This window comes from Dama dama, chromosome 9 (genome assembly GCF_033118175.1).
Source record: "Dama dama isolate Ldn47 chromosome 9, ASM3311817v1, whole genome shotgun sequence".
Lineage (NCBI taxonomy): Eukaryota > Metazoa > Chordata > Mammalia > Artiodactyla > Cervidae > Dama > Dama dama.
In genome coordinates this window covers 41,806,373-41,831,257 of record NC_083689.1, presented here as the reverse complement: position 1 = coordinate 41,831,257, position 24,885 = coordinate 41,806,373, and the positions used below count along the sequence as shown (strand labels likewise).

Genomic DNA, 24,885 nt, shown 5'->3' with positions numbered 1-24,885 from the left:
TGACCCCAGGTGTGCTGGTGGAGTTCCTGTTCCCACACCCTCACTCACCCTCCAGCACAGAGGATGCCCAGAAAGAACAGGCTAAACACCGACCAGCCTCACAAAGTTCCCAGGCACTGTCAGCCCCACAAAGGAGCTTGGAGGAGAGCAAGATGTATGTTCAGCCATGAGAGGTCTGAGGTGTTGGTGAGACACCCACGTACAGGTGTTGGAGGCGGTTGGACGTGCAATGTGATGTTTCAGGCCTTGGCTGAGATCATGGACCTGGAGGCTGGTTACACTGTTTACACTGCTGTGAGGAGCTGTTATCAGTTATGGGGGTGCCAGAATCTTAGCCTTGACAGTCAGTACAGTCCTGGGCCATTCCAGCATGAAACTCAAGGTCTCTGTCTGGTATCAGGAAAACTCAAGGGCCTCAAGGGCTGTGTAACTGGTATGAATCTCTACTCTCCAAACTCAGGGGTGGGACTTCCCTGATGGTCCAGTGGTTAAAGAATCTGCCTGCCAGTGCAGAGGACACAGGTTCAATCCCTGGTCTGGGAAGATTCCAAATGCCTTGAGGCAGCTAAGCCCATATACCACAGCTACTTAAGAGTCCCATGCTCCAGAGTCCAAGAGCTGCAACTACTAAAGCCTGTATACCCTAGAGCCTGTGCTCTGCCACAAGACAGTAGTAGCCCCCACTCACTGCAACTAGAGAAAGTCCATGCACATCAATTAAGACCCAGCACAGCCAAAAATAAATAAATAAATCTTTATTTAAAAAAAAAAAACTCAGGGTTGCATCATTTTTATGGTCAGATGGTTTTAGACAAAGGTGCCAAGGCTACACAATGGGGAAAAGATAATCTCTTCAACAAATGCTATCGAGAAAAACTGGATATCCACATGCAAAAGAATGAAGTTGGGCCCTTACCTTATATTATACATAAAAATTAGCTCAAAAGGTTAAAAGTTAAAATTAACTTAATGGTCAAATAGGTAAAAATGGACAAATTGGGCTACATCAAACTTTGAAACTTCTGGGACTTCCCTGGTGGTCCAGTGATTAAGAATTCACCTGACAATGCAAGGGACATGGGTTCAATCCCTGGTCTAGGAAGATTCCACATGCCGAGAGACAACTAAACCCATGCACCACAGCTGCTGAACCCACACTCTAGAGCCCATGGTCTGCAAGAAAAGAAGCCACCACAATGAGAAGCCCATGTGCCACAACTGGAGAAAGCCCAAGCACAGCAACAAAAACCCAGTTCAGCCAAAAATAAAATGAAATACATAAGTAAAATTTTAAGGAAACTTCTGCACAGCAAAGGAAATTATCAACAGAGACAAAAGGCAACCTACAGAATGGGTGAAAATATTTGCAAACTCTATACCTAAAAATGGGTTAAAATCCAGAATATATATAAAGAACCCCAAAACAGCAATAGAGACTGAGACATAGAGAACAGACTTATGGACACAGTGGGCGAAGGAGAGGGTGGAGAAAATTGAGAGAGTAGCATTGAAATATACGTATTACCATATGTAAAATAAATAGCCAGTGGAAATTTGCTGTATGATGCAGGGAGCTCAATCCAGCGCTCTGTGACAATCTACTGGAGTGGGATGGGGTGGGAGGTGGGAGGAAGGTTGAAGAGGGAGGGAACATAGGTATACCTATGGCCGATTCATATTGATGTATGGCAGAACCCAACACAACATTTTAAAGCAATTATCCTTGAACTAAAAATAAATAAATAGAAAACCCCTACAACTCAGCAACAAAAGAACAATTCAATTTAAAACTGGGCAAAAGATCTGAATAGACAGTTCTTCAAAGAAGATATACAAATGGCTAACAGGTACACAACATCACTAATTATTAGAGAAATGCAAGTCAAAACTACAAGATATCACCTCATACCCATTAGGATGGCCACTATCAAAAAAAAAACAAGACAGAAAGTAACAAGTGTTGGCAAGGATGTAGAGAAATAACAAAACACATGTGCACTGTTGGTGGGGGATATAAAATAGTGTAGCCACTATAGAAAACAGAATAGCATTTCCTCAAAAAATTAAAAATAGAATTACCATATGATCCAGCAATTCTACTTGTGGGTGTGTATCCCAACCAGTTGAAAAAGGATCTTGAAGAGATACTTGCACACCCATGTTATTGCAGCGTTGTTCACAAGAGGTAGAAGAAACCCAAGTTCCATCAACTGATAAGATGAATGGTTGAAGACAGGACTTCCCTGGTGGTCCAGTGTTTAAAAATCCACCTTCTAATGTGGGGGATGAGAGTTCAATCTCTGGTCAGGGATCTAAGATCCCATATGCCCATGGGGCAACTGAGCCTACACACCACAGTTAGAGAGCCCATGTACCACAGTGAAGACCCAGAAAAGCAAAAAAAAAAGATAAATGGATGAAGAAAATATGGCAGACACATACAACGGGCTATTGTTCAGTCGCTCTGTCCTGTCTGACTCTTGGCGACCCCATGGACTGCAGCATGCCAGGCTTCCCCATCCTTCACTATTTCCCAGAGTTTGCTCAAATTCATTTCCATTGAGTTGAAGATGTCATCCAACCATCTCATCCTCTGTGGCCCCTTCACCTCCTGCCCTCAGTATTTCCCAGCCTCAGGGTCTTTTCCATCGAGTCAGCTCTTCACATCAGGTGACCAAAGTATTGGGGCTTCAGCTTCAGCATTAGTTCTTCCAAAGAATACCCAGGGTTGATTTCCTTTAGGACTGACTGGTTTGATCTCCTTGCTGTCCAAGGGACATTCAAGAGTCTTCTCCAACACCACAGTTCAAAAGCATCAATTCTTCAGCGCTTAGCCTTCTTTATAGTCCAACTCTCACATCCATACATGACTACTAGAAAAACCATAGCTTTGACTATACCAACCATTATTCAGCCTTAAAAAGGAAGAAGGACTTCCCTGGTGGTACAGTGGAGAAGAATCCGTCTGCCAATACAGGGGACACATATTCGATCCTGTTCCAGGGAGATCCCACGTGCCACAGAGTAACGAAGCCTGTGCCGCACACCTCCTGATCCCACACTCTGGATCCCCATGCTCTGCAGCAACAGAAGCCACTGCAATGAGAAGCCCACACACCACAGCTGGAGAGTAGCCTCCCCTCTCTGCAGCTAGAGAAAGCCCACTCGCCACAATGAAGACTCAGCGCAGGCAAAGATAAATAAAGTGTTGGTTGCTCAGTAGCGGCTGCCTCTTTGTGATCCTATGGACTGTAGCCCACCAGGCTCCTCTGTCCACGGGATTCTCCAGGCAAGAATACTGGAGTGGATTGCCATTCTCTTCTCCAGAGGATCTTCCTGACCCAGGGATCAAACCCGGGTCTCCTGCATTGCAGACAGATGCTTTACCATTTGAGCTATCCAGGAAGCCCACAAATGGGAGCGACTACCTACTTAAAAATGAAGAGAACAGTAAAGGGAAACACACACAGGTATGCTAATTTCTCAGGGAGCCCTCCTACCGCAGACCTGCTTCATGGCTAGTCTCTGCCTCTGCTCTGGTTGTTCCAGGAATTTTTGAGGGGGTTTAAAGTGGCTTTTTTTTTTTAAGTATTTTTTTGATGGGGACCATTTCTAAAGTTTATTGAATTTGTTATAATATTGCGTCTGTTCTATGTTTTAGTTTTTTGGCCCTGAGGCATGTGGGATCTTAGCTCCCCTACGAGGGATCAAACCTAAAACCCCTGCATTGGAAAGCAAAGTCCTGACCACTGGAACATCAGGGAAATTCCCTTAAAGTTTTACAGGAAAGTGAAGTTGCGCAGTCGTATCCGACTCTTTGCGACCCCATGGACTGTGGCCTGACCAGGCTCCTCTGTCCATGGGGATTTCCCAGCAAGAATACTGGAGTGGGTTGCCATGCCCTCCTCCAGGTTTACAGGAAAGGACAGTGCTTATGACACAGGCTGTTCCTCAGTTGCCTCCGGGCCCAGCCCAGAGCTGGGGGCGCAGTGGGGGGCAGGAGGAAGAGAGGTATAAATTACAATCTAGTGCGGGCGTCTTCATTTCTGCACACCTTCTCCAGCACCTGAGAAAACAGGAGAAAGAACCAGGGGGAGTTAGACTAACGAGGAGTGAAAACAGACAGGGAGGGGAAGGCAAGGAGGCATGAGTCCCGCCCTCCACTCCAAGGCCAGCTGAGCTATTCTCTGAGCCCTGCCACCTGTTCCGGTACCCAGAGCCCTCTTCCTCTTCAGCATCTCGGTCACTCTGGTCTTGGGGACTGATGTAGGCCCAGGTACAGAAGGCGAAGGCAGGATGGTCTACATCAGATTCGGAAAGTGCAAAAACATGTGGATGAGACTGGATACCAAAAAGCACATGCATCAGTGTGCACATTATGTGCAGTAAATCACAAGAACTTTATGTGTCTCCCTAGAGCTGTGAGGAAGGGCAGGGAGGTGCCAAAGCATTTAGCGAACAGAGGAAGGAGGTAGGTGGATAGGATAGAACCTGTTATCACTGAGTTTAAGCATCTGAGATGCCATGATAGTGTCTTTTGGAGAAGAGCATCAGATGGTAAAGAATCACCTGCAATGCGGAAGACCTGGGTTTGATCCCTGGGTTGGGAAGATCCCCTGGAGGAAGGCATGGCAACCCACTCCAGTATTCTTGCCTGGAGAATGTCATGGACAGAGAAGCCTGGTGGGCTGCAGTCCATGAGGTTGCAAAGAGTCAGACATGACAGAAACAACTGAGCAATTACACTTGATAGTGTTTTTATGTGGTGTGCTCTCTCTGTTGTTTTATTTTAGTGAATATTAAAAAGCATTTGTCCAGGCTTTCGTAAGATAACTGCCATCCTTAGCCTTATTTTTCTTGTAAGTCTGAAGTTTCTCAGTGGCAGTCTCCTGCCTCAAGGGTTTCTAGGCGGTGTACATTTTTTAATGGGAAAGAACTTGTGAATGAAATAATAAACAGATAATTGAATAACTAAATGAATGAGTGGGGGATGAGAATGCAACCAGTAAGGACGATCCAGAGGAGCAGGGTAAGGGAGGGGCAGGAGACAGAGCTTTCTTCACACTCCTCTCCACTCTCCCAGCCAGCAAGGTGGTGGGCAGGCTGTCCCCACGGCTGCTGCAATGCATGTGAGTTGGGGGCAGCTGGCAGCAGGCAGGCTGTACCCAAGCCCACTGGCTTCCCATCTTAAAGAGTCCATCCTTGTTTTCCTGTCTAGGCCCCCCTGGACGGCGTGGCAAGCCCGGAAGAAGAGGTGATCCCGGTGAGTCCCAGGTTTTCTAGTTCCTAAACCTTGACCTGGAAGTCTGCCCTTGACCTAGAACCTGGCTGGAGGTGCCAGTCCCTGCACCAGCCCATAACTAAGGACCAGGTCTCTGTCTCCCCCTCCAATTCCAGCCACTGTCCCCAGAGCCGCAGTGGCCAGTGCTGCCTTCTTGGCTTCTTGACATCATTCCAGTGTTCCAATTCCAGTGACAGTCCCCTCTATGCTCTTGGCCACTCCCTGAAGCTCATTATCAGCCTCAGAAATTGTAATCCCCCGTCTCCCACTCTGAAACGACCTCCTGTCTTTGTGGGAATAGATGGTGATCCCACACCCCTGGGTTCTTTGACATAAGATGGTTCTTCTCTGTGTCCCCATCCCTCCCCAGACCTGGCCAGTCCTTCCCTTGGCAGAGCCAACAGGAAAAGACCCCTTCACTTTCCTGCCGTACAACCTGCAGACTCTCCTGCACTTGCTGCCAGCCTCCCTCCTGCCATCTTCCTTTCACCCAAAATGCACTCTCTGCTCATACCCTTTTCCCAACTCACCATGAAGCTTCCCTCAGAGGCTGCACACCCCTATTGGGCTCCCATCTCCTCCACCTTGCCTTTTCTCACTGCCACTCCACTCACATCATTTTGGCCAAAGTTTACCACTGACCTCCAGGTGGCCACACGGGCAGACGCAAGTGCACTGCTGTCTCTCTTTCTGAGCCTCATGTTGGCTGTTCCCCCGGAGCCCCCCGCTGACTCTTGCCTGTGTTTTCTCCCACATCTCTGACCCCTTCTCATATACCTTTCCTATGGGACCCCACTTGCCTCTTAAATGGATTTGGCCTTCTTTCTCTCCCACCCCTTGGCTCTGGCACCCCCATAATGCTGATAATGCCCCTCTTCCTTCCTCTTGCCAAGTCATCCCCTCTGGACCCAGAGGTTGAACCTGGCCCCACTGAATGCAGCACCTCCCCTAGCCTGCTCTCATCCAGCTCCCCATTGCAGGGAGGGGACCTCCAGCCACCTGCTTCCCTATGCAGACATCCCTATGCAGACAAGGGGCATCCTCTGTGATCCCTCCCTCCCCACTCCCACACCAGACCTCCCATCTGTCCTCCTCAGTCTGTCTCAGCACAGTTCTCACCACTACTCCTCCCATGCCCCCCGCCTCCGGCTATGTCCAGGGTCCTCCCCTTCTGAACCTACACGCATATCCTCCCCCATCCAGATCTCTCCTCCTGTACATGGACTGTTACCCCAAGTTCACTATTCTTTGTCCTTTTGGCCTAGCTCAAGCATCTCCTCCAAAAAGTCTTATCTAATCCCTCTGGCTTGGGATAACACCCTAAGTCTACAGCATGCAGTTAACAGCCTGGTGCAGAGGAGGCTCCAGGGAATGGAAATGCACAGAACAGTGAATGAATGAATGCACACGTGCTCAGCCCCTAGGCACCTTCATAAGGAGAGCATGGTGGTAACCATGCTCCACCATCAGGAGGACCCCAGGCAGACTGAATCTGGGAGAAACAAGGCAGGTTCTCTGTGAAGCTCAGATTCTTCTTCCTGGCCCTGGGCATGGGCCTCTTGTCCCCTCCATTTGCTGCATGCTTACACCCGATCTAGTTCCTTACTAGATAAACTCCCCAGAGTTCACTGGCAGGAAATGCCTTTCATGGTACTCTGTTTGCTTTGACTTCCAGAAGCTGGAGACTATTTTGCATTTGATTACAATGGATTTTCGGTGTAATCACCCCCCCTGCACCACTGCCTGCCAAATACACACTTCATCACTCAGTTCTCATTGCTGCCCTCGTAAAAGATTTTATTGCCTTTTATTGTAAGCTCCTGATGTCCCTTTCGGAAGAAAAAGAGGAATAGATAGTGACTATTTTTAGGACAAACTATATTACTCACTTAAAAACTCATTAGAATTATGACTCCAGTTCATAACTGATCTAAAAGTCAAGGGAAAATCAAGGACTCAATGGACCCCTGACCCCGTGCTGTGTCCTCTCAAGTCCTTCATCTCATGTGATCCTCACAGAGCTCTGCAAAAGATAAGAATTTGTTATTATCCCCATTTTGTTGATAAGGAAACTGATGCTTCAAGGGAAGAAATGTCTTGTCTAAGGTCAGCTGCTTTGCAAGGGGTGGGCAGCAGCTCCTCCCCTACACTGCCCTTTCCCACGCGATGCCCTGATGGTCTGCCTATCATAGAATGGTGTGAGTAGCACAGAGCAGATGTCCCTCTCTGATTAACTTTGGCTGGGCCTCGTGTTTATTTCTAGATAGTTTCACATACATGCAGCTCTTGGCTTTGGGTCCTTCCCCTGTACAAACCAGGCTTTTCTCGAGCCCCAGGGAGATAGGTTTTTGTTTGTTTGTTTGCCTGGTGGGACAATATCTGGTTGAGAGGGTTTTTCGCTGCTGCTGCAGACAGAACTGACCCAACCCACCTGTGGAGATGGGGCCTCTCCATCTCCCAGTGGGAGCCTTTGCCTGGAATATACTTCACAGGTCCTTCAGTGTTTTTGTATGTTTATCATAATAGAACGGATTTTTCGTCTCCCCAGTAGCCTATTTCTCAGCTGGGAAAGCCCAGCAGTATCCTTGGGATCCTCTTTCTAGGGAACTTAAGCAGGATTTTTTTCTCCTTCCGGATTCCCCTTTCTCCATGAGCATCGATCAGTCTTTTTCTGGCTCCACCAGCCCTAGATCCCTCCCTCAGTCCCAGAACTCCCTGAAGTGCTGGTGGTCTGCTCTGCAAACATGTCCTTCTCCACCAAAGTATGGGCTCCTCAGAGCAGGAGTTTGACCCCGGGCACTAAAGAGATGGCCAATAAATGCTTATTGACAGGAAATAGGGAGGAAAGGGAGGAGAGAGAGAGACAAAGAGGGACTGATGGGCAAATGAAGGAAAAAGGGTTAGGAGGCAGGAAGGGACAAGGATGAAATTTTGCTTGGCTGTGCTAAACCTATAGAGACAGATGGAGCCACTCACCAGATCTCTGCAGGTGCCAGCCTTAGATCAGCAGTTTTAGTGTTAGGGTTTTCTATCCACCCTGGTCCTAAGAAACCCTTTCTAAAAATACAGCAGAAGCACTGCCGGAATGGTAGAGTAAGGACCTCTGAAAATCAAGTCCTCCATAAAAGCCGCAAGAACTCTAGGAAGAAAGTGACCTTTTCCGAATTCTGAAAATCAATGTCTGGTAACAACCTAAGAAATGTTAATTTTATAAAAAAGGTCTGAACCTTGCTGAGAGCAGTGAGGTTTGTAGCTTTTTAATTTGCCCATCTCCCCAGCCCCATGGTAACCCTAAAACCATCACCGCCTCACAGTCACAGTACCTGTGAAAACGAGCAGCCACTAGAGGTGGCAAAACAAGTTTGAAGCTCCTCAAATGCTCATTCTCCAAAAATTGTCACTGTCAGCTCCCTGGAAAAGCCCATACACATGACTTATCTTTTTTTTGAACTGATGCAGAGCTCACTCACTGGGAAAAGCCATAGCCTAAGAGTGTTTGCCAGAAACACTCAGCAACAATCGTTTAACATTGCAGCTGCCTAAGGTGGCAATACCAGTTGGAGCAAACAAGAAGCTGACACAGCAACTTAAATGAAAATCAAGGGGATGAACTGTCCAAAGAAGCTTTAAAATGCTCCAACATATACCTGGGGATCTAGAATACACATGCCTGTGTAGGGAAAGACCTAAAAGAACCCCAGTCTCTCATCTCTCGCTGACCTTGAGGCTCCATTCAAGCAAAAAGTGAAGGCAAAGGCAGAATTGTAACCTGATAGAGTGTTGAAATTATGCTCAACACACACAAAGAGTCCCTTGACACAAAATGGGAGATCTACCAGTTCAAGGCATTAAAGAAAACCTCTGTCTTAAGCTGACAATTAAGCAAACCAAGCAGAGAATTCAATAACTGCCATGACAAAGAGTACACATTTCAGAGAATTAGCTCAGAAAAGCCCCTGAACAAACAACAACAACAAACTCTGGAAAGCAGAAGGAGTATCTAGTTTCTAGAGTGGCCATATCAGACTATTTGAAATGCTGTTTTTAACAAAAATTATGAGACACACAAAGATATAAGAAAGTGTGGCAATGAGGGGGAAAAGGGGAAAAAAGCAGTTAAACTGTCAGTGAGTAAGCCCAGATGAACTTACTAGACAAAGATTTTATAATGGCTATTACAAATATGTTAAAGAACTAAATGAAATCATGTCTAAATAATTAAAAGAAACTATAAAAATTATGTACTGCCAAATTTATCAATATAAAGAAAGTATTTTTAAAGGAACAAAATAGAAATTCTGAAGCTGTAAAGTACAATACTAAAATGATTAATTCACTAATGGGGCTCAAAAGTAGATTTGGGCTGGCAGAAGAACCAGCAAACTTGAAGATACATCAATTGAGATGATCCTGTCTAAGGAAGAGTGCTTTCTCCATACACACATGAAAGAAAGAATCTTAAAAGCAGTGAAAGAACAATGACTCATCACAGAAACGGAATCCTTGATAAGATTAATAGCTGATTTCTTATCAGAAACCACAAAAGTCAAAAGGTAGTTGGTATGACATAATCGAAGTGATGGGAAAAAAGAAAAAAATGTCAACAAAGAGCTCTATAACAAGAAAAGCTATTCTTGTAAAGTGAAAGAGAAAATAAGACATGCCCAGGAAAGCAAAAATGAAGAGAATTCATCACTAGCAGGCTGCTGTACAAGAAATATTAAAGGGATTCCTTAAGTCTAAAATTAAGGGACATTAGACAGTAATTTAAATCCACACACAGAATTAAAGAGTTTCAATGTGATAACAGATAAATATGAAAGACAATATAATTTTTTTTTTCATTTTTCACTGCACTGTGTGGCATATGGGATCTTAGTTCCTCAACCAGGGATCAAACCCACACCCCCTGCAGCGGACCCAGGTTCAATCCCTTGTCGAAAAATTAAGACCCCACATGCTGCATCATGCAGGCAAAAAAAAAGATATAAGACATATAGAAATTAAGTAGTAAATTGATACACATAAGTACTACCTTCTAAGAAATTATACTAAACATAAATAGATTTTTCTATAGATCTAAGAAACAGACCCAGACATATTACAGCAAAATACTGAAAGTCAAAGAGGGAGTCTTGAAAGCAGCAAGAGAGAAATGACTCATCCATACAAGAGAACTTCAATAACATTAAAACCCTGACTTCCCACCAGAAATAGTAGAGGCTAGAAGGCAATGGGATGACCTGACCTATTCAAATGACTAAAAAAAAAACCCATCAACCTAGAAGCTTATGTCCAGCAAAACTGTCTTTCAAAAATGAAAGATAGGGCTTCCCCGGTGGCTCAGCAGGAAGAATCATTCTGCCAGTGCAGGAGACTTGGGTGTGATCCCTGATCCAGGAAGATCCCACATGCCACAGAGCAACTAAGCCTGTGCACCACAACTATTGGGCCTGTGTCTAAAGCCTGGGAGCCACAACTGCTGAACCCCATTCGCGCTAGAGCCTGTGCTCCACCTCAATGAGAAGCCCACACACCACAACTAGAGCGTAGCCCCTGCTTGCTGCATCTAGAGAAAACTCCTCAGAGCAATGAAGACCCAGCACAACCAAAAATAAAAATAAATACATACATACATAAAATTATTTTTAAAAGACACATTCTGCCAATCAGAATGGTTGCTATCCAAAAGTCTACAAGCAGTAAATGCTGGGGAGAGTGTGGAGGAAAGGGAACCCTCTTACACTGTTGGTGGGAATGAAAACTAGTACAGCCACTATGGAGAACAGTTTGGAGATTCCTTAAAAAACTGGAAATAGAACTGCCATATGACCCAGCAATCCCACTCCTGCACATACACGCCAAGGAAACCAGAACTGAAAGAGACACATGTACCCCAGTGTTCATCACAGCACTGTTTATAATAGCCAGGACATGGAAGCAACCTAGATGCCCATCAGCAGATGAATGGATAAGAAAGCTGTGGTACATATACACAATGGAATATTACTCAGCCATTAAAAGGAATACATTTGAATCAGTTCTAATGAGATGGATGAAACTGGAGCTCATTATACAGAGTGAAGTAAGCCAGAAAGATAAACACCAATACAGTATACTAATGCATATATATGGGATTTAGAAAGATGGTAATGATAACCCTATATGCAAGACAGAAAAAGAGACACAGATGTACAGAACAGACTTTTGGACACTATGGGAGAAGGCGAGGGTGGGATGATCTGAGAGAACAGCATTGAAACATGTATATTATCAAGTGTGAAACAGATCGCCAGTCCAGGTTGGATGCATGAGACAAGTGCTCGGGGCTGGTGCACTGGGCTGACCCAGAGGGATGGGATGGGGAGGGAGGTGGGGGGGTGGGGTGTTCAGGATGGGGAACACATGTAAATCCATGGCTGATTCATGTCAATGTATGGCAAAAACCACTACAATATTGTAAAGTAATTAGCCTCCAACTAATAAAAATAAATGAAAAAAAAAAGACACATTCTGTCTTTTTTAAATATGAAGGATAAGGAAAATTTTGCTTTATTGACTACACCAAAGCCTTTGACTGTGTGGATCACAACAAACTGTGGAAAATTCTTAAATAGATGGGAATACCAGACCACCTGATCTGCCTCCTGAGAAATCTATATGCAGGTCAAGAAGCAACAGTTAGAACTGGACATGGAACAATGGACTGGTTCCAAATTGGGAAAGGAGTACATCAAGGCTGTATATTGTCACCCTGCTTATTTAACTTATATGCAGAGTACATCATGTGAAATGCTGGGCTGGATGAAGCACAAGCTGGAATCAAGACTGCCGGCAGATATATCAATAACCTCAGATATGCAGATGGCACCATGCTTATGGCAGAAAGTGAAGAGGAACTAAAAAGCCTCTTGATGAAAGTGAAAGAGGAGAGTGAAAAAGTTGGCTTAAAACTCAACATTCAGAAAACTAAGATCATGGCATCCAGTCCCATCACTTCATGGCAAATAGATGGGGAAACAATATGACAAACTTTATATTTTGTCACATTTTATGTTTTATATAAATATATATAAACTTTATATTTTATATAATTGGGGAAATAAAGTGACAAACTTTATATTTTGGAGCTCCAAAATCACTGCAGATGGTGACTGCAGCCATGAAATTCAGACGCTTGCTCCTTGGAAGAAAAGTTATGACCAACCTAGACAGCATATTAAAAAGCAGTATCATTACTTTACCAGCAAAGGTCCATCTAGTCATAGCTATGGTTTTCCAGTAGTCATGTATGGATGTGAGAAATGGACTATAAAAAAAGCTGAGTGCCAAAGAATTGATGCTTTTGAACTGTGGTGTTGGAGAAGACTCTTGAGAGTCCCTTGGACTGCAAGGAGATCCAACCAGTCATTCCTAAAGGAACTGAGTTCTGAATATTCATTGGAAGGACTGATGCTAAAGCTGAAACTCCAATACTTTGGCCACCTGATGTGAAGAACCGACTCATTGGAAAAGACCCTGATGCTGGGAAAGATTGAAGGCGGGAGGAGAAGGGGACAACAGAGAATGAGATGGTTGGATGGCATCACTGACTCGATAGACCTGAGTTTGATTAAGCTCTAGGAGTTGGTGATGGACAGGGAAGCCTGGTGTGCTGCAGTCCATGGGGTCGCAAAGAGTTGGACATGACTGAGCGACTGAACTGAACTGAAGACTAGTTTCTTTTTTTCTTTAATCCTATGAGTTTACTTTTCACTTAGACTTCTAATTTGCATGACTGCCTGCCCTGCACAGAGTCTGAATAGGGTGATTGCCAGAGCAAACGTCCATGCCAAAATGCTGGAGACCCATCTCAGGTGCGTTTCAAAACGAGACTCTTCAAACCTGTTGTGCAGTCACAGTTTGTTTGGCAACATGAGCCAAACAATGGAAAACCACCATCTGTGTTTCTCTTCTTTCTGTGTGTCTGTGTGTGTGCCTGCATAGAATGCCTATGTGTGTTAGAAAGAGAAAGAACACTGTACTGTAATTGCAGCCAGCATTGGGTTTTGGTGCCTCCTCTGTGCCACTGTTGTCCTGGGTACTTTATGTACACACAGTATCTTACTCAGTCCTCGTAGCAGTCCAGAGAAGCAGGAATTGTTACTCCCCATGTTTCTCCCAAGCAGACTTTGTTCAAGGTCTAGAGCTCATGAGCTGGAGAGCCAGGTTCTAAGGCCTCCACACTCCCTGGCAGTATTGGCCTGATTAAATCCAGGGCCTGAGGCCTGACCTAAGTGCTTGGCTTGCTGACTCAGTACTGGCTCTGGATTTGCCAGCGTCCAAGCCTCATTTCATCTACCTGCAAACTTGGTTCAAAAGCCTTGGACCACTCTGCTCCCCTGGGGAAAGCCCCAGAGAAGCATGGCTGGAGGTCATTTCCTCATGGGTCAGTGGGCTTCCAAGAGTAAAGAGCCAGGCCCTGTAACCCGAGCTTCTGAGTGGGAAGAGGCAGAGGGCTGGATAGGAGCCAGAGCCTGTTGGGCAGAGCAGGGAGCCGGCAGAGTGGGAGTCAGTAGTCCAGGCACAGGCCAGAGGGGCAGGTGTGGGTTGTGAGCAGGGACAGTGACCGCAGCAGCCTTATGCACTAAGGCCAGCCCCACCTCCAAGTGTGCAGGCCACGTACGTGCCAGACTGTGGGAATTCTTCCCAGTTTGCTTTTCCGGGAATACAGACTTTGGGAAACACTCAGGAAATAATCATCCCCAGAAGGGCTAAGAGCTCTAGGTAGGTAGGCGTTGTAGGCCCCAAGCCCTCTGCCCACCTCTGCTTGGCTGTTAAAGAGCAGTTCCTGAACCCTTCTAACCCCGAGGTATGAGAAGACTTGGCTTCCCCTCTGGGAAACCTTGTCCCTGTCCGGCTGTATCGGTTCAGTTAAAGAGGCTCCAAAACCATTGAACCCTCTGCTCCCTCAGACCCATTTTATTTCCCACATTATCTGGCTCCCACTAATTGCTCCCACATTCCCAGTAGCAAATAAAGCGTTCAGCCAATGCCTGAAACACATACTTGAAAACTGTGTGCAGAGTGGGGCCAAGCCCTGGCCGGACCACCGCATGGCCTCCTGGAGACCCTGCAGCCAGCCTCACTTTCTAAGCAGGGAAGCCCCTGGACAGCCCGCAAGCCTTCCACCCCACATGTGACTCTTGACTGGCCAGCAAGTCCATCTCCAGAGGCTGCTGGCAGCTACTGCACAAATCCTGTACAGTTTGCCCTCCATGGAGTTAACCAACCATGTATCAGAATTTTAATTTCCAGAAGGTTCCAAAAAGCAAAACTTGAATTTCCTGTGTGTCGGCAACTATTTACATAGTATTTACACTGTATTTACATTGTGTGAGGTATGACAAGTAATCTAGAAATGCTGTCAAATATACAAGAGGATTGCGTAGGTTATATGCAACCATTAACTATTTTATACAAGGGATTTGAGCATCCTTGGATTTGGGTATCTTGGGGAGTCACGGAACCATTCCCAACCTTAGATATCAACGATTGACTATACAGTGAAGTCACGAGTCAAGGTCTCTGCTTTCCTGACCTTCTCCCCTCTCATCCATTCAGCATGTATTTACAAAGTGCTTGTGTCTGCCAGGCCCTGTTCTAGGCCTCAGGGAAATGGTGGGAAGCCAGATACACGGAGCCCCAGCTCTCAGGGAGCTGCCTTGCTGGTGGGGCTGACAGACAATAAACAAAACACACATAAGTGGATTTCAGGAGTAAAGACTGTGATAAGGGCTTAGAAGAAAATAGCAGGCAGCTGTGATGGAAACAAGAGCAAAAGGTGAGGAGATGTCTTCAGTTTCACGGTTATGAAGGCAGGTGTGAATATCCTGGGGCTGAAGAGAGCTGGGTCCTCGGTGAACTGAGAGACAAGTGAGACCCAGTGCATAGCTAAGCGTGATAGAGCAGGTAGCAGGGCCACACCGGAGTGCTGAGTCTCCTGAGAGTCTAAGTGTTGTTATTCCATGTGAATGGGAAGCCCTGGGAAGGGGTGAGCATTTTTAAAAGCCCCTCTGGGTTTCCCTGGTGGCTCAGATGATAAAGAATCTGCCAGCAATGCAGGAGGCCTGGGTTCAGTCCCTGGATGGGGACGATTCCCTGGAGGAGGACATGGCAACCCACTCCAGTATTCTTGCCTGGAGAATTCCGTGGACAGAGGAGTCTGGTGGGCTACAGTCCATGGGGTCAAAGAGAGTCAGACACAACTGAGGACTACGTGCTGGTTGGTGGGATTGAGGTGCCCAGAAGAATGAGGTTGTAATACTAGTGCCAGTGCTGAGTGATGGTGACTGGTGATGTGGTACCAGAAGGGCTCATGAGAGGTGACGGTGTGTTTAAAGTCTCTCAGCTAGCTAGAGGGTTTCCCTGATCATTCAGATGGTAAAGAATCCTTCTGCAATGCAGGAGACCCAGTTAGATTCCTGGGTCAAGAAGATCCCTTGGAGAAGGGATGGGCTGCCCACTCCAGTATTCTTGGGCTTCCCTTGTGGCTCAGCTGGTAAAGAATCTGCCTGCAGTGCAGGAGACCTGGGTTCGATCCCTGGGTTGAGAAGATCCCCTGGAGAAGGGAAAAGCTACCCACTCCAGTATTCTGGCCTGGAGAATTCCATGGACTGTATATTCCATGGGGTCACAAAGAGCGGAACACCACTGAGTGACTTTCACTTCACTTCACTTCAGCTGGGCTAGATGTGTCCTGTCCCACCAGTGATGGGACCGGTCTCTGGAATGCTGCCATTTCCACCCTGGCCACTCTTCTGGGGATGGTGGGAGGTGCTGTGGGTTTGGGGTCCCACAGCTCTGCTTCCAGCCTGAACTGCTCCGCACTAGCTAAGTGACTTCAGACATGCCACACACCCTCTCAGGGACCTCAGGGGACATTCGGTGAATGTAAGAGCTCTTTCTGCCGAAATAGTTTGCCCTTTGTTAGACTTGAAGTCAGGCTGCCTGGATCATGCTGGGTTCCAGCAGGCCATGACCAAGGCATAATAACCTTTCTGAGCCTCAGTTTTTTCACCTGTAAAATGTGCAAGTGTAGTGGCAGCAGGGGTTAAATGAGATGTTTGAGGAAAGGAGATAGTGGAGTTCCCAGAGCATGATGAGCCCTAAGTGACTGATGGATACTTTTTCTTTTTTTTCTTATTTTTGAGAGAATTCATTTTTAAGCTTTTGTTTTATGTCGAAGTATAGCCAATTAACAATGTGGTGATAGTTTCGGGTGGGCAGCATAGAGACTCAGCCATGCATATGTATGTATCCATTCTCTCCCAAACTCCCCTCCCATCCAGCCTGCCACATAACATTGCACAGAGCGCCCTGTGCTACCCAGCAGGACCCTGCTGGTCATCCATCCTAAATATAGCAGTGTGTGCATGTTATCCCAAACTCCCTGACCATCCCTTCCCCCATTCTTCCCACTTAGCAAGTTTGTTCTCTAAGTCTGTGAGTATTTCTGTTTTAAGGATAAGTTCATCTGTATCATTTCTTTTTTAGATTACACATATAAAGGATAGCATACAATATTTCTCCGTCCCTGTCTGACTTACTTCACTCAATATGACAGTCTCTAGGTTCATCCATGTTGCTGCAAATGGCATTGTCTCATTCTTTATAATGGCTGAGTAATATTCAGTTGTATATATCTTCTTTATCCATTTTATCCACATCTTCCTTATCCATTCCTCTGTTGATGGACATTTAGGTTCCCTCCATGTCTTGTGCTGTGCTTAGTCGCTCAGTCATGTCCGACTCTTTGTGACCCCAGGAGCCTTCCAGGCTCCTCTGTCCATGGGGATTCTCCAGACAATAATACTGGAGTGGGTTGCCATGCCCTCCTCCAGAGAATCTTCCCAACCCAGGGATCGAACCCAGGTCTCCCACACTATAGGCAGATTCTTTACCATCTAAGCCACCAGGGAAGCCCATTGTAAACTGTGCTGCAATAAACTTTAAGGTGCATGTATCCTTTTGGACCGTGGCCTTTTCTGTATATATGCCCAGAAGTGGGATTGCTGGATCTTATGGTAGCTCTAGCTTTTAGGAGCCTCCACACTGTTCTCCATAGTAACTGTACCAAATTACATCTCCACCAAGCAGTGTGGGAGGGTTCCCTTCTCTCCACACCCTCTCCAGCATTTATTGTTTGTGGATATTTTTTTTTATTTTATCATAGCTATTCTGACCAGTGTGAGGTGATATCTCATTGTAGTTTTGATTTGCATTTCTCTAATAACTAGAGAAATGTTGAACTTCTTTTATATGCATATTGGCCATCTGTATGTCTTCTTTGGAGAAATGTCTATTTAGGTCTTCTGCCTATTTTTGATTGGGTTGTTTGTTTTGATGATGAGCTGTTTGTAAATTCTGAAGACTAATCCCTTGTCAGCCACATCATTTGCAAATATTTTCTCCCAGCCTGTGTGTTGTCTTTTCATTTTGTTTATTATTTCCTTTGCTGAGCAAAAGCTTTTGAGTTTAAGTAGGTCCTATTGTTTATTTTTCTCTCTTATTTCCATTTTTCTGGGAGATGAATTGAAAAAGATCTTGCTGCGATTAATGTCAGAGAGTGTTCTGCCTATGTTTTCCTCTGAGAGTTTTATAGTCCCCAGCCTGTGTAGTTGGATACAAAAGTATTCTTACAAATCAACTCTGAAAACATCAATAATCTAATAGAAAAATGGTCAAAAGACATGAAGAGAGAATACACAGAAAATACAGCCCTTAAGTATACAAAGAGCTGTTGAGGTCTTTAATAGTGATGGTCACTCTTGCAGCTCCTCCTTCATCTCCTGAGCTGCACCTTACGCCAGGCCACAGGCTCCGATCTCAGGCGCCCAGGCCCTCAGAATGATCATCACAGTCTGAGCTTCATTGAAGGTTGCTTAGAAGTGAGTGTGAGAAAAGGCAGCAAAAGCTGGAGAACCAGACAAAAACACAAGAGTTGAATCCAGCCATTTTTAAGTTAAAGTTATTGCTTTGTCTGACTTGGGAGCTACACATGTATATCCAATGGCATCAGAGAGTCCGTGGTGAAAAGATGTCTCTCGCCACCTCTCCTTTTCTCCCAACTATTCCCCTACCTGGAAGCAACTTGATGACCAAATTCTCCTGACCACATGGAGATGTTCCACATTTACACAAACAAAAGTCTACCAATTTTTTTAGTATAAGTGGCTACCTATTAATATAATGTTATATGCCTTTTTTAAAAAATGTAACAATATACCATGTCAGAACATACAGAACTACTTTAGTCTTTTTCAAAGCTGCTTAGTATCCCACTTTCATAATCATCCCATCATTTCTTTTTTTTTTTCATTTATTTTTATTAGTTGGAGGCTAATTACTTTCCATCATTTCTTTAAGCCATTCCACTTGTGCTGTTTCTCATGTCTTTACTATCTCAACCACTTCTGCAGTGAGTATTCGTATACACCTATCATCTTATACATATGTTTATATATCTATGGAATTCACTTCTAGGAGGATCGTTGTAGCAATTAGTACAAAAATTTTACATCTTAATTAGTATTGCCAACTCATTCTCTGCAGTTCAGTTCAGTTCAGTCGCTCAGTCGTGTCCGAGCCTTTGAGACCCCATGAACCACAGCACGTCAGGCCTCCCTGTCCATCACCAACTCCCAGAGTCCACCCAAACCCATGTCCATCGAGTCAATGATGCCATCCAACCATCTCATCCTCTGTCATCCCCTCCTCCTGCCCTCAATCTTTCCCAGCATCAGGGTCTTTTCCAATGAGTCAGCTCTTCGCATCAGGTAGCCAAAGTATTGGAGTTTCAGCTTCAGCATCAGTCCTTCCAATGAACACCCAGGACCAATCTCCTTTAGGATGGACTGGTTGGATCTCCTTGCAGTCCAAGGGACTCTCAAGAGTCTTCTCCAACACTGCAGTTCAAAAGCATAAATTCTTCAGCACTCACCTTTCTTTATAGTCCAACTCTCACATCCATACATGACTACTGGAAAAACCATAGCTTTGACTAGATGGACCTTTGCTGGTGAAGTAATGTCTCTGCTTTTTAATATGCTGTCTAGGTTGCTCATAACTTTTCTTCCAAGGAGTAGGTGTCTTTTAATTTCAAGGCTGCAGTCACCATCTGCAGAGAATGTACCAATATATCCTCTCAACCAATGTGTGAGGTGGCTGTCCTCATTTCCCTTGACATGGTAAGCCATCAGATTTTTTCACTTTTTCTCATCTGATATGATATAGTTTTAACTTTCATTTCTTTTATTGAGAATAAAGATTTCTTGTTTCACATACTTAAGGGCTGTATTTTCTGTGTACTCTCTGTTCATATCCTTTGACCATTTTTCTGTTGGGTTATTGATGTTTTTAGAGTTGATTTTTAGGAATACTTTTATATCCAACTATCCAGCCTTTGTGACATGAGTTGGAAATGTTTCCACACTGGCTTTTGACTTTCTGCCTTGTAGACATTTTTGCTTTTATATGGTTGAATCTGACTTTATGGCATAGCTTCTAAATTGTGAACTGTACTTGGGAAAGCTTGCTCCTCTCCGTGGTTAGAAAGAAATTTCCCCACATTTTCCTTTAGGATTTTTATGATTTTTTTTTTGAAGCTTGTAAATCTTTGATCCTTTTGGAATTTATCCTGATTCATGCAGCAGTATGAATCCAACTTGACTTAGTCCCAATAACCACTAGCCTGCCCACCACCTTCTATTAATAACAGCTCTCATGCCAGTAGTTCAACGGGCTCAGGTGAAGAGGCATGGGCAGCCCCCAGTGAGGACAGGGCTTTGGATTTGAGCCTCTGTCTTAAGGACAAGGGGAAAGTGAGGAGTGGAGGGACGGGCCCTGGTCAGGTTTGCATCTAGCCTCTGAATGGAGACTGGAGAACATGAGGGCTACATATTTGAGGCTGCCTCTGATCCCAGGCACATCACTTTCACAGCTACTGGGTTTCAGGTCCTGGGTCTCCAGTCCTCTTTCCAACACCACTTCTAGGTGAACTCCTGGGGATCTTGATAACCTCATAGAAGCCCCTCACACCCTCAGCCACTTAATCCTCACTCGTGACTCACGGCCTCAGTTCCTACTTCACTGGCATAGTTGGGGCAGTTGGGAGAGAACTTCCACAAATCCCACCTGCACGGCCACACACCTGCATGCTCTCCCTCCCTGCCCATTTCCACAGATGGACTGTCCAGGCTGCCACCCACAGCTGTGCCAGTCCCAGCCCCTCTTGCCTCCTCAAGGGCATCGTTCCAGGAATCCCCCTTTCTCCAACACGTCAGGTCTTCCCCTTCCTGCTGAGGACTTCCTTTGTGCAAATGTGCTGCTGTACTTCTCTTCCTGGAGAAATACCCTGTCCCACTGCTTCTCTCTTTCCATGACACTGTCCTCTTCGAGGTGATGTACCATTGATTATGCTTATTGTATCTCAGCTGTCCCCTCTCTAGCAGGGATGCTCCTTAGGACAGGGATGCTTGTCACTTTCACTGCTGTATCCCACTTTACCAGAGGAGTGTCTGAAACGGTGGGCACTCAGTGAATGTCTGTGGGATGAGTGAAGTGGGAGGTGGGAGAAGAAGCTATTGCAACAGTCAGGAGATGCTGGTAACATGGATGAGGTTGTGGTACTGGGGAGAGACCCAAGTGGATAAGCTCCAGAGCAACAAACAGGCAATGTACCAAATAGATCATGTCAAGGAGGACTCCTCATTTTCCTGTTCACCAGCTGGGAAGGAAGGGATGACATCTGCTGAGTTCAGGAGCTGGAGAGGACCACGTTTGAGGGCAGAAAATCATGAGCATGACTGTGCATTCTGGTTTAAGGAATCATGGGATTATCCAAGGGGAAATCAAGCAGGCAGCTCAAAAAGGGAGCCTGGACTTTGAGGTATGGTCAGCACTGGAGATATACACTTGGGACACTTCCATCTTGTGTAGCCATGAGTATGAAAGAGCTATTTGGGGAAGATGGAGAGAGGAGACTGATGAGCAGAGAACTGAAGAAAAGAAAGCTTAGACTTGAACCTTGAGGAGCCTCAGCATGTTGGGCTGGGAGAGGAGACTGAGTCAGCTGAACAGTCAAGGAGGTGGAAGGACATGTCATCTTGGAAGCCAAAGAAGGAGAGCGCTTCTAGAAGGAGGTAGAAGATAAGTTCAAGGAGAAGAAATCCTTGTCAGGATTATTGATTGTTGGAGGTCCTTGGAAATTTGGTGAATGCCATTTTGATGGAGAAATAGGAATGAAATCCAAATCGGAGGGTTACAAGGTGAATGGAAGGTGAGTGAGAGGAGACCCCTCTTTCTAGCAGTGCATCTGTGAGGGAGAGAGGAGCTGGGGCAGGAACAAAGGCGGACGTGCAGTGAAGGGTGGTTTCTCATGTTCAGATCTGTGGGGAAGGATGTGCTTGAAAGTCAGGCTTGACAGTGACTGGGGGAGCGTGGGGGCAGCAGGGTCCCAGGAAAGAGGACGTGGGTCAGCTCCTCTGAGTTGTCCACAAAAATAATCAGTAAACAGTCTATAAAAGGAATAGAAAAGAGTTTATTTGAGCCAAAGTGAGGACGGTAGCCTGGAAGCCAGCCTCCCAGATAATTCTGAGAAACTGCCTCAGAGAAGCATGGTTTTCAGCACACTTTTCTGTCATGTCTGAACAAAGAACCTCCATTAAAAGAACAATTGTAATGAGAGCTTATTTGTAGCCACTGAGCTACCAGGAAAGTCCCAAGATGATTTTTTCAATTGTCATTTTTGTACAAATGTCAACTAAATGTATGCATTGAGGTGTGTCCATATGCCTCGGGTTTTTTAATTTGCAATATTAGTGGTTACTATTCCTGAAGAATGTGTTTATTCTAACCTGATAATAGAGTTAAGTAATGCTAACTCATTAGTGTTAACTATAATGGTGATTATTTAAAAAATTTTTGCACATGAGTAAGTAAAATACTAATACATTGTTTATATATTTGTCTATTGCTACATGACAATCTAAAAATGCAAATGTGAATTATTGAATAGAAAGTTGTCTGGAAAAACATAGCAAAATTTTACTGTTTATTAATAGATCAGAAAAGAAGGGACTGCTGCTATATTCTGCCTTTAGAATTTTTAAAGCAATATATAAACAACAGAGGGTGTTTTAAAGATACAATCATTTTGTGTGCCTGTCTTCATCATTACCTATTGACATCTTGGAAGTGTTGGGCTATTGTATCCAACTCTGTACTCCCAGTGACTGTTATGAATAGTTTTTGAGTGATCCTGAAGAGCCTGTGACTTAGATACTAGTGCGGCAGAGAATTGTACACAGTGAAACAAGATTATCCACAGAAAGAAGGGAGAAGATGGGATTTGAGGTGAACATGGTGAAAGAAAGACCTAAATAACTTGAGGATATCTGTCATCATCAGGAACATTCTTCTCCCTTTGGAGTTCCTTAATGTATAAATCTCAACTGTAAACCACAGGGAGATGACAGTTCCAAGAAAATATGCTTTTGTCTTCTTTGTTTCTAATCTCAACAATTGGTACCACCAGACCTGATGCAGTATTCCTCATTCCAAGTGTTCTTCACTCCCACCTCTGGGCCCAGGAGAACCCACTTGGTGATAACGATTGTTTTGACTAAATAGGAAAACTGATGCCATTGCTTCTACCACCATATTCAGTAAAGCCAAGACAGTCTTCAAAAAGTATAGAGATTCCTCATCAATGTGTTGCAATAGACACTCCCTGTAGATCAGAAAAACAGGCTGAGAAGGCTCAAGTTTGAAAATGACCTAAAGGGTGATACTGGAGAGAATAGGAACCAGGCAAGTTGACTGTTTTATTGCTGCCATTGGACTATATCTCAGGAACTTGAATGATGGAGATATTGTTACACTGCTCAGGATGGTGTAATTTCAAGGCTTCATTTCAATGCTCCCATAACTGCATATATTTAAATTTTTAACTTATCACAGGGAAATTTAAAATTAATTCATAAAAAATCATCTTTTTCAAGCTTTCAAAGGATATGGCAATTTGTGAAGTGTAATATTTTACTTATTAAATGGCTTTTTTCCTCCTCTAATTCTGCTACCTCTATCTCTGTTATCTACTATTAATGAAATCTTGTGCACATCCTTTTGGATTTATTGATAAATTAATATGGGTGTCATCTTGGGGGTATGTATATTAGCTACAAATTTTCTATGTGGTAAACATGGTTTATATAGATTAAATTTATCTGACTAATTTGTAGAAATAATTTCAATAAATTGAAACTGCTAGGACTAAGGATACCCAAATTTTATAATTTTGAGTCCACACTCAGAATTTGGACTGAGTTTGAACTTAGAATTATAGATTATATAATTAAATTATAATATATTTTTCCCTACTATATATATATATAGTTGGGACTTCATCAGTCTTATCCCCCAGTGTTTATATAGGTATGTTTCCTGAAACTGCACAAATGTCATATTTTTAATCTTTGGCAATGTGATATTACAAAGAAATTGCTTTTCTTCTGTTTTCATTCAGCTCAGTAATCTTCATATATGCTTAATCCTTACTAGTCACTTGCGTTATTTCATTTTCTTCTTCTTTTTTTTTTTTTTTTTTTTCATTTTCGTTGGTATATCAGTGTCTTTGTTACTGGTTTCTAAGAACTCATAACTAGGGATGTTAGCTATTTTCATGCAATGCATTTCCATCGGTTTACTATAGTGTTTTGTATTTTGGTTGTATATTCAAATATAATCATGTTGTGTTTTTAAAAAAAGAACAAAGAACTTCAAACAAATCAGGGATACATTCTTTCAATGTTTAAAAATAAAACAATTCATCAGGTACCTGGTGAGTCAGTATGGCCTTGGCACCTGGGAAGCTGTCTTATCAAAAGAGTACCAGCATTGGCATCCCAGGAAGGGATGCATTTGCTCTTTATTTTTAACATGAACCGTCTTTACTTCTGGTCAATGCATCCTTTTCTTTAATAATTAAAGCAGAGGTACAGTGTACTTTGATTGGCCATAAATAGGATGTTTTAGTTAGCAGAAAATCCAGGTTAACTCATATATAAGCCAGAATGACGTCCCCATACCTCACCACGTGAACATGTCTTCTATCAGAGTTAACCGAACATGGAGTGGGCCAGGCGCAGGTGAAGGTGCGGGCAGGTGTATGCGTGTGGCATCAGAAGGTGATAGTGAGTCCATCTGGTGGCTTTTCTCTTTGTGGTAAAATGGGGTGGGGCAGTTGTCTGAAAGTGAGATACCAGCAGTACAGATGTCCACATGGCCAACAACCGCCCTGCCCCTAGTCTAGACTTAGGGTATGCACAGAACGCACCCTCCATCAGGTTACATTCTCAGACATTAGCACCTCATGCATCAATTTTTGAAGCAAAAAATCTTTGTCTCATCTCTCTCCTTCCTCTATCCCATCACCTCTTCACTCACCCTCCACCATTAAATCCATGACCAAGTTCCGTCTGTCCTCACTGGCAAGTCCATCTGACTCACTTTTCTTCATCTCCTCTGCCAGTCCCCAAGTCCAGGCCACTGTCACTTACAGGGGG

At 44.4% G+C, this 24,885-nt stretch overlaps 1 protein-coding gene across 1 annotated transcript in view; it reads left to right on the top strand.

Annotated features, from left to right (window-relative positions):
- COL23A1 (collagen type XXIII alpha 1 chain) overlaps window positions 1-24,885 on the top strand; it is a 377,053-nt gene that overhangs the window by 302,869 nt on the left and 49,299 nt on the right. Inside the window, exon 3 of the mRNA XM_061151083.1 lies at window positions 5,219-5,263. Coding sequence (XP_061007066.1) covers window positions 5,219-5,263 — 45 coding nt within the window. The remainder of the gene's footprint in view (window positions 1-5,218; window positions 5,264-24,885) is intronic.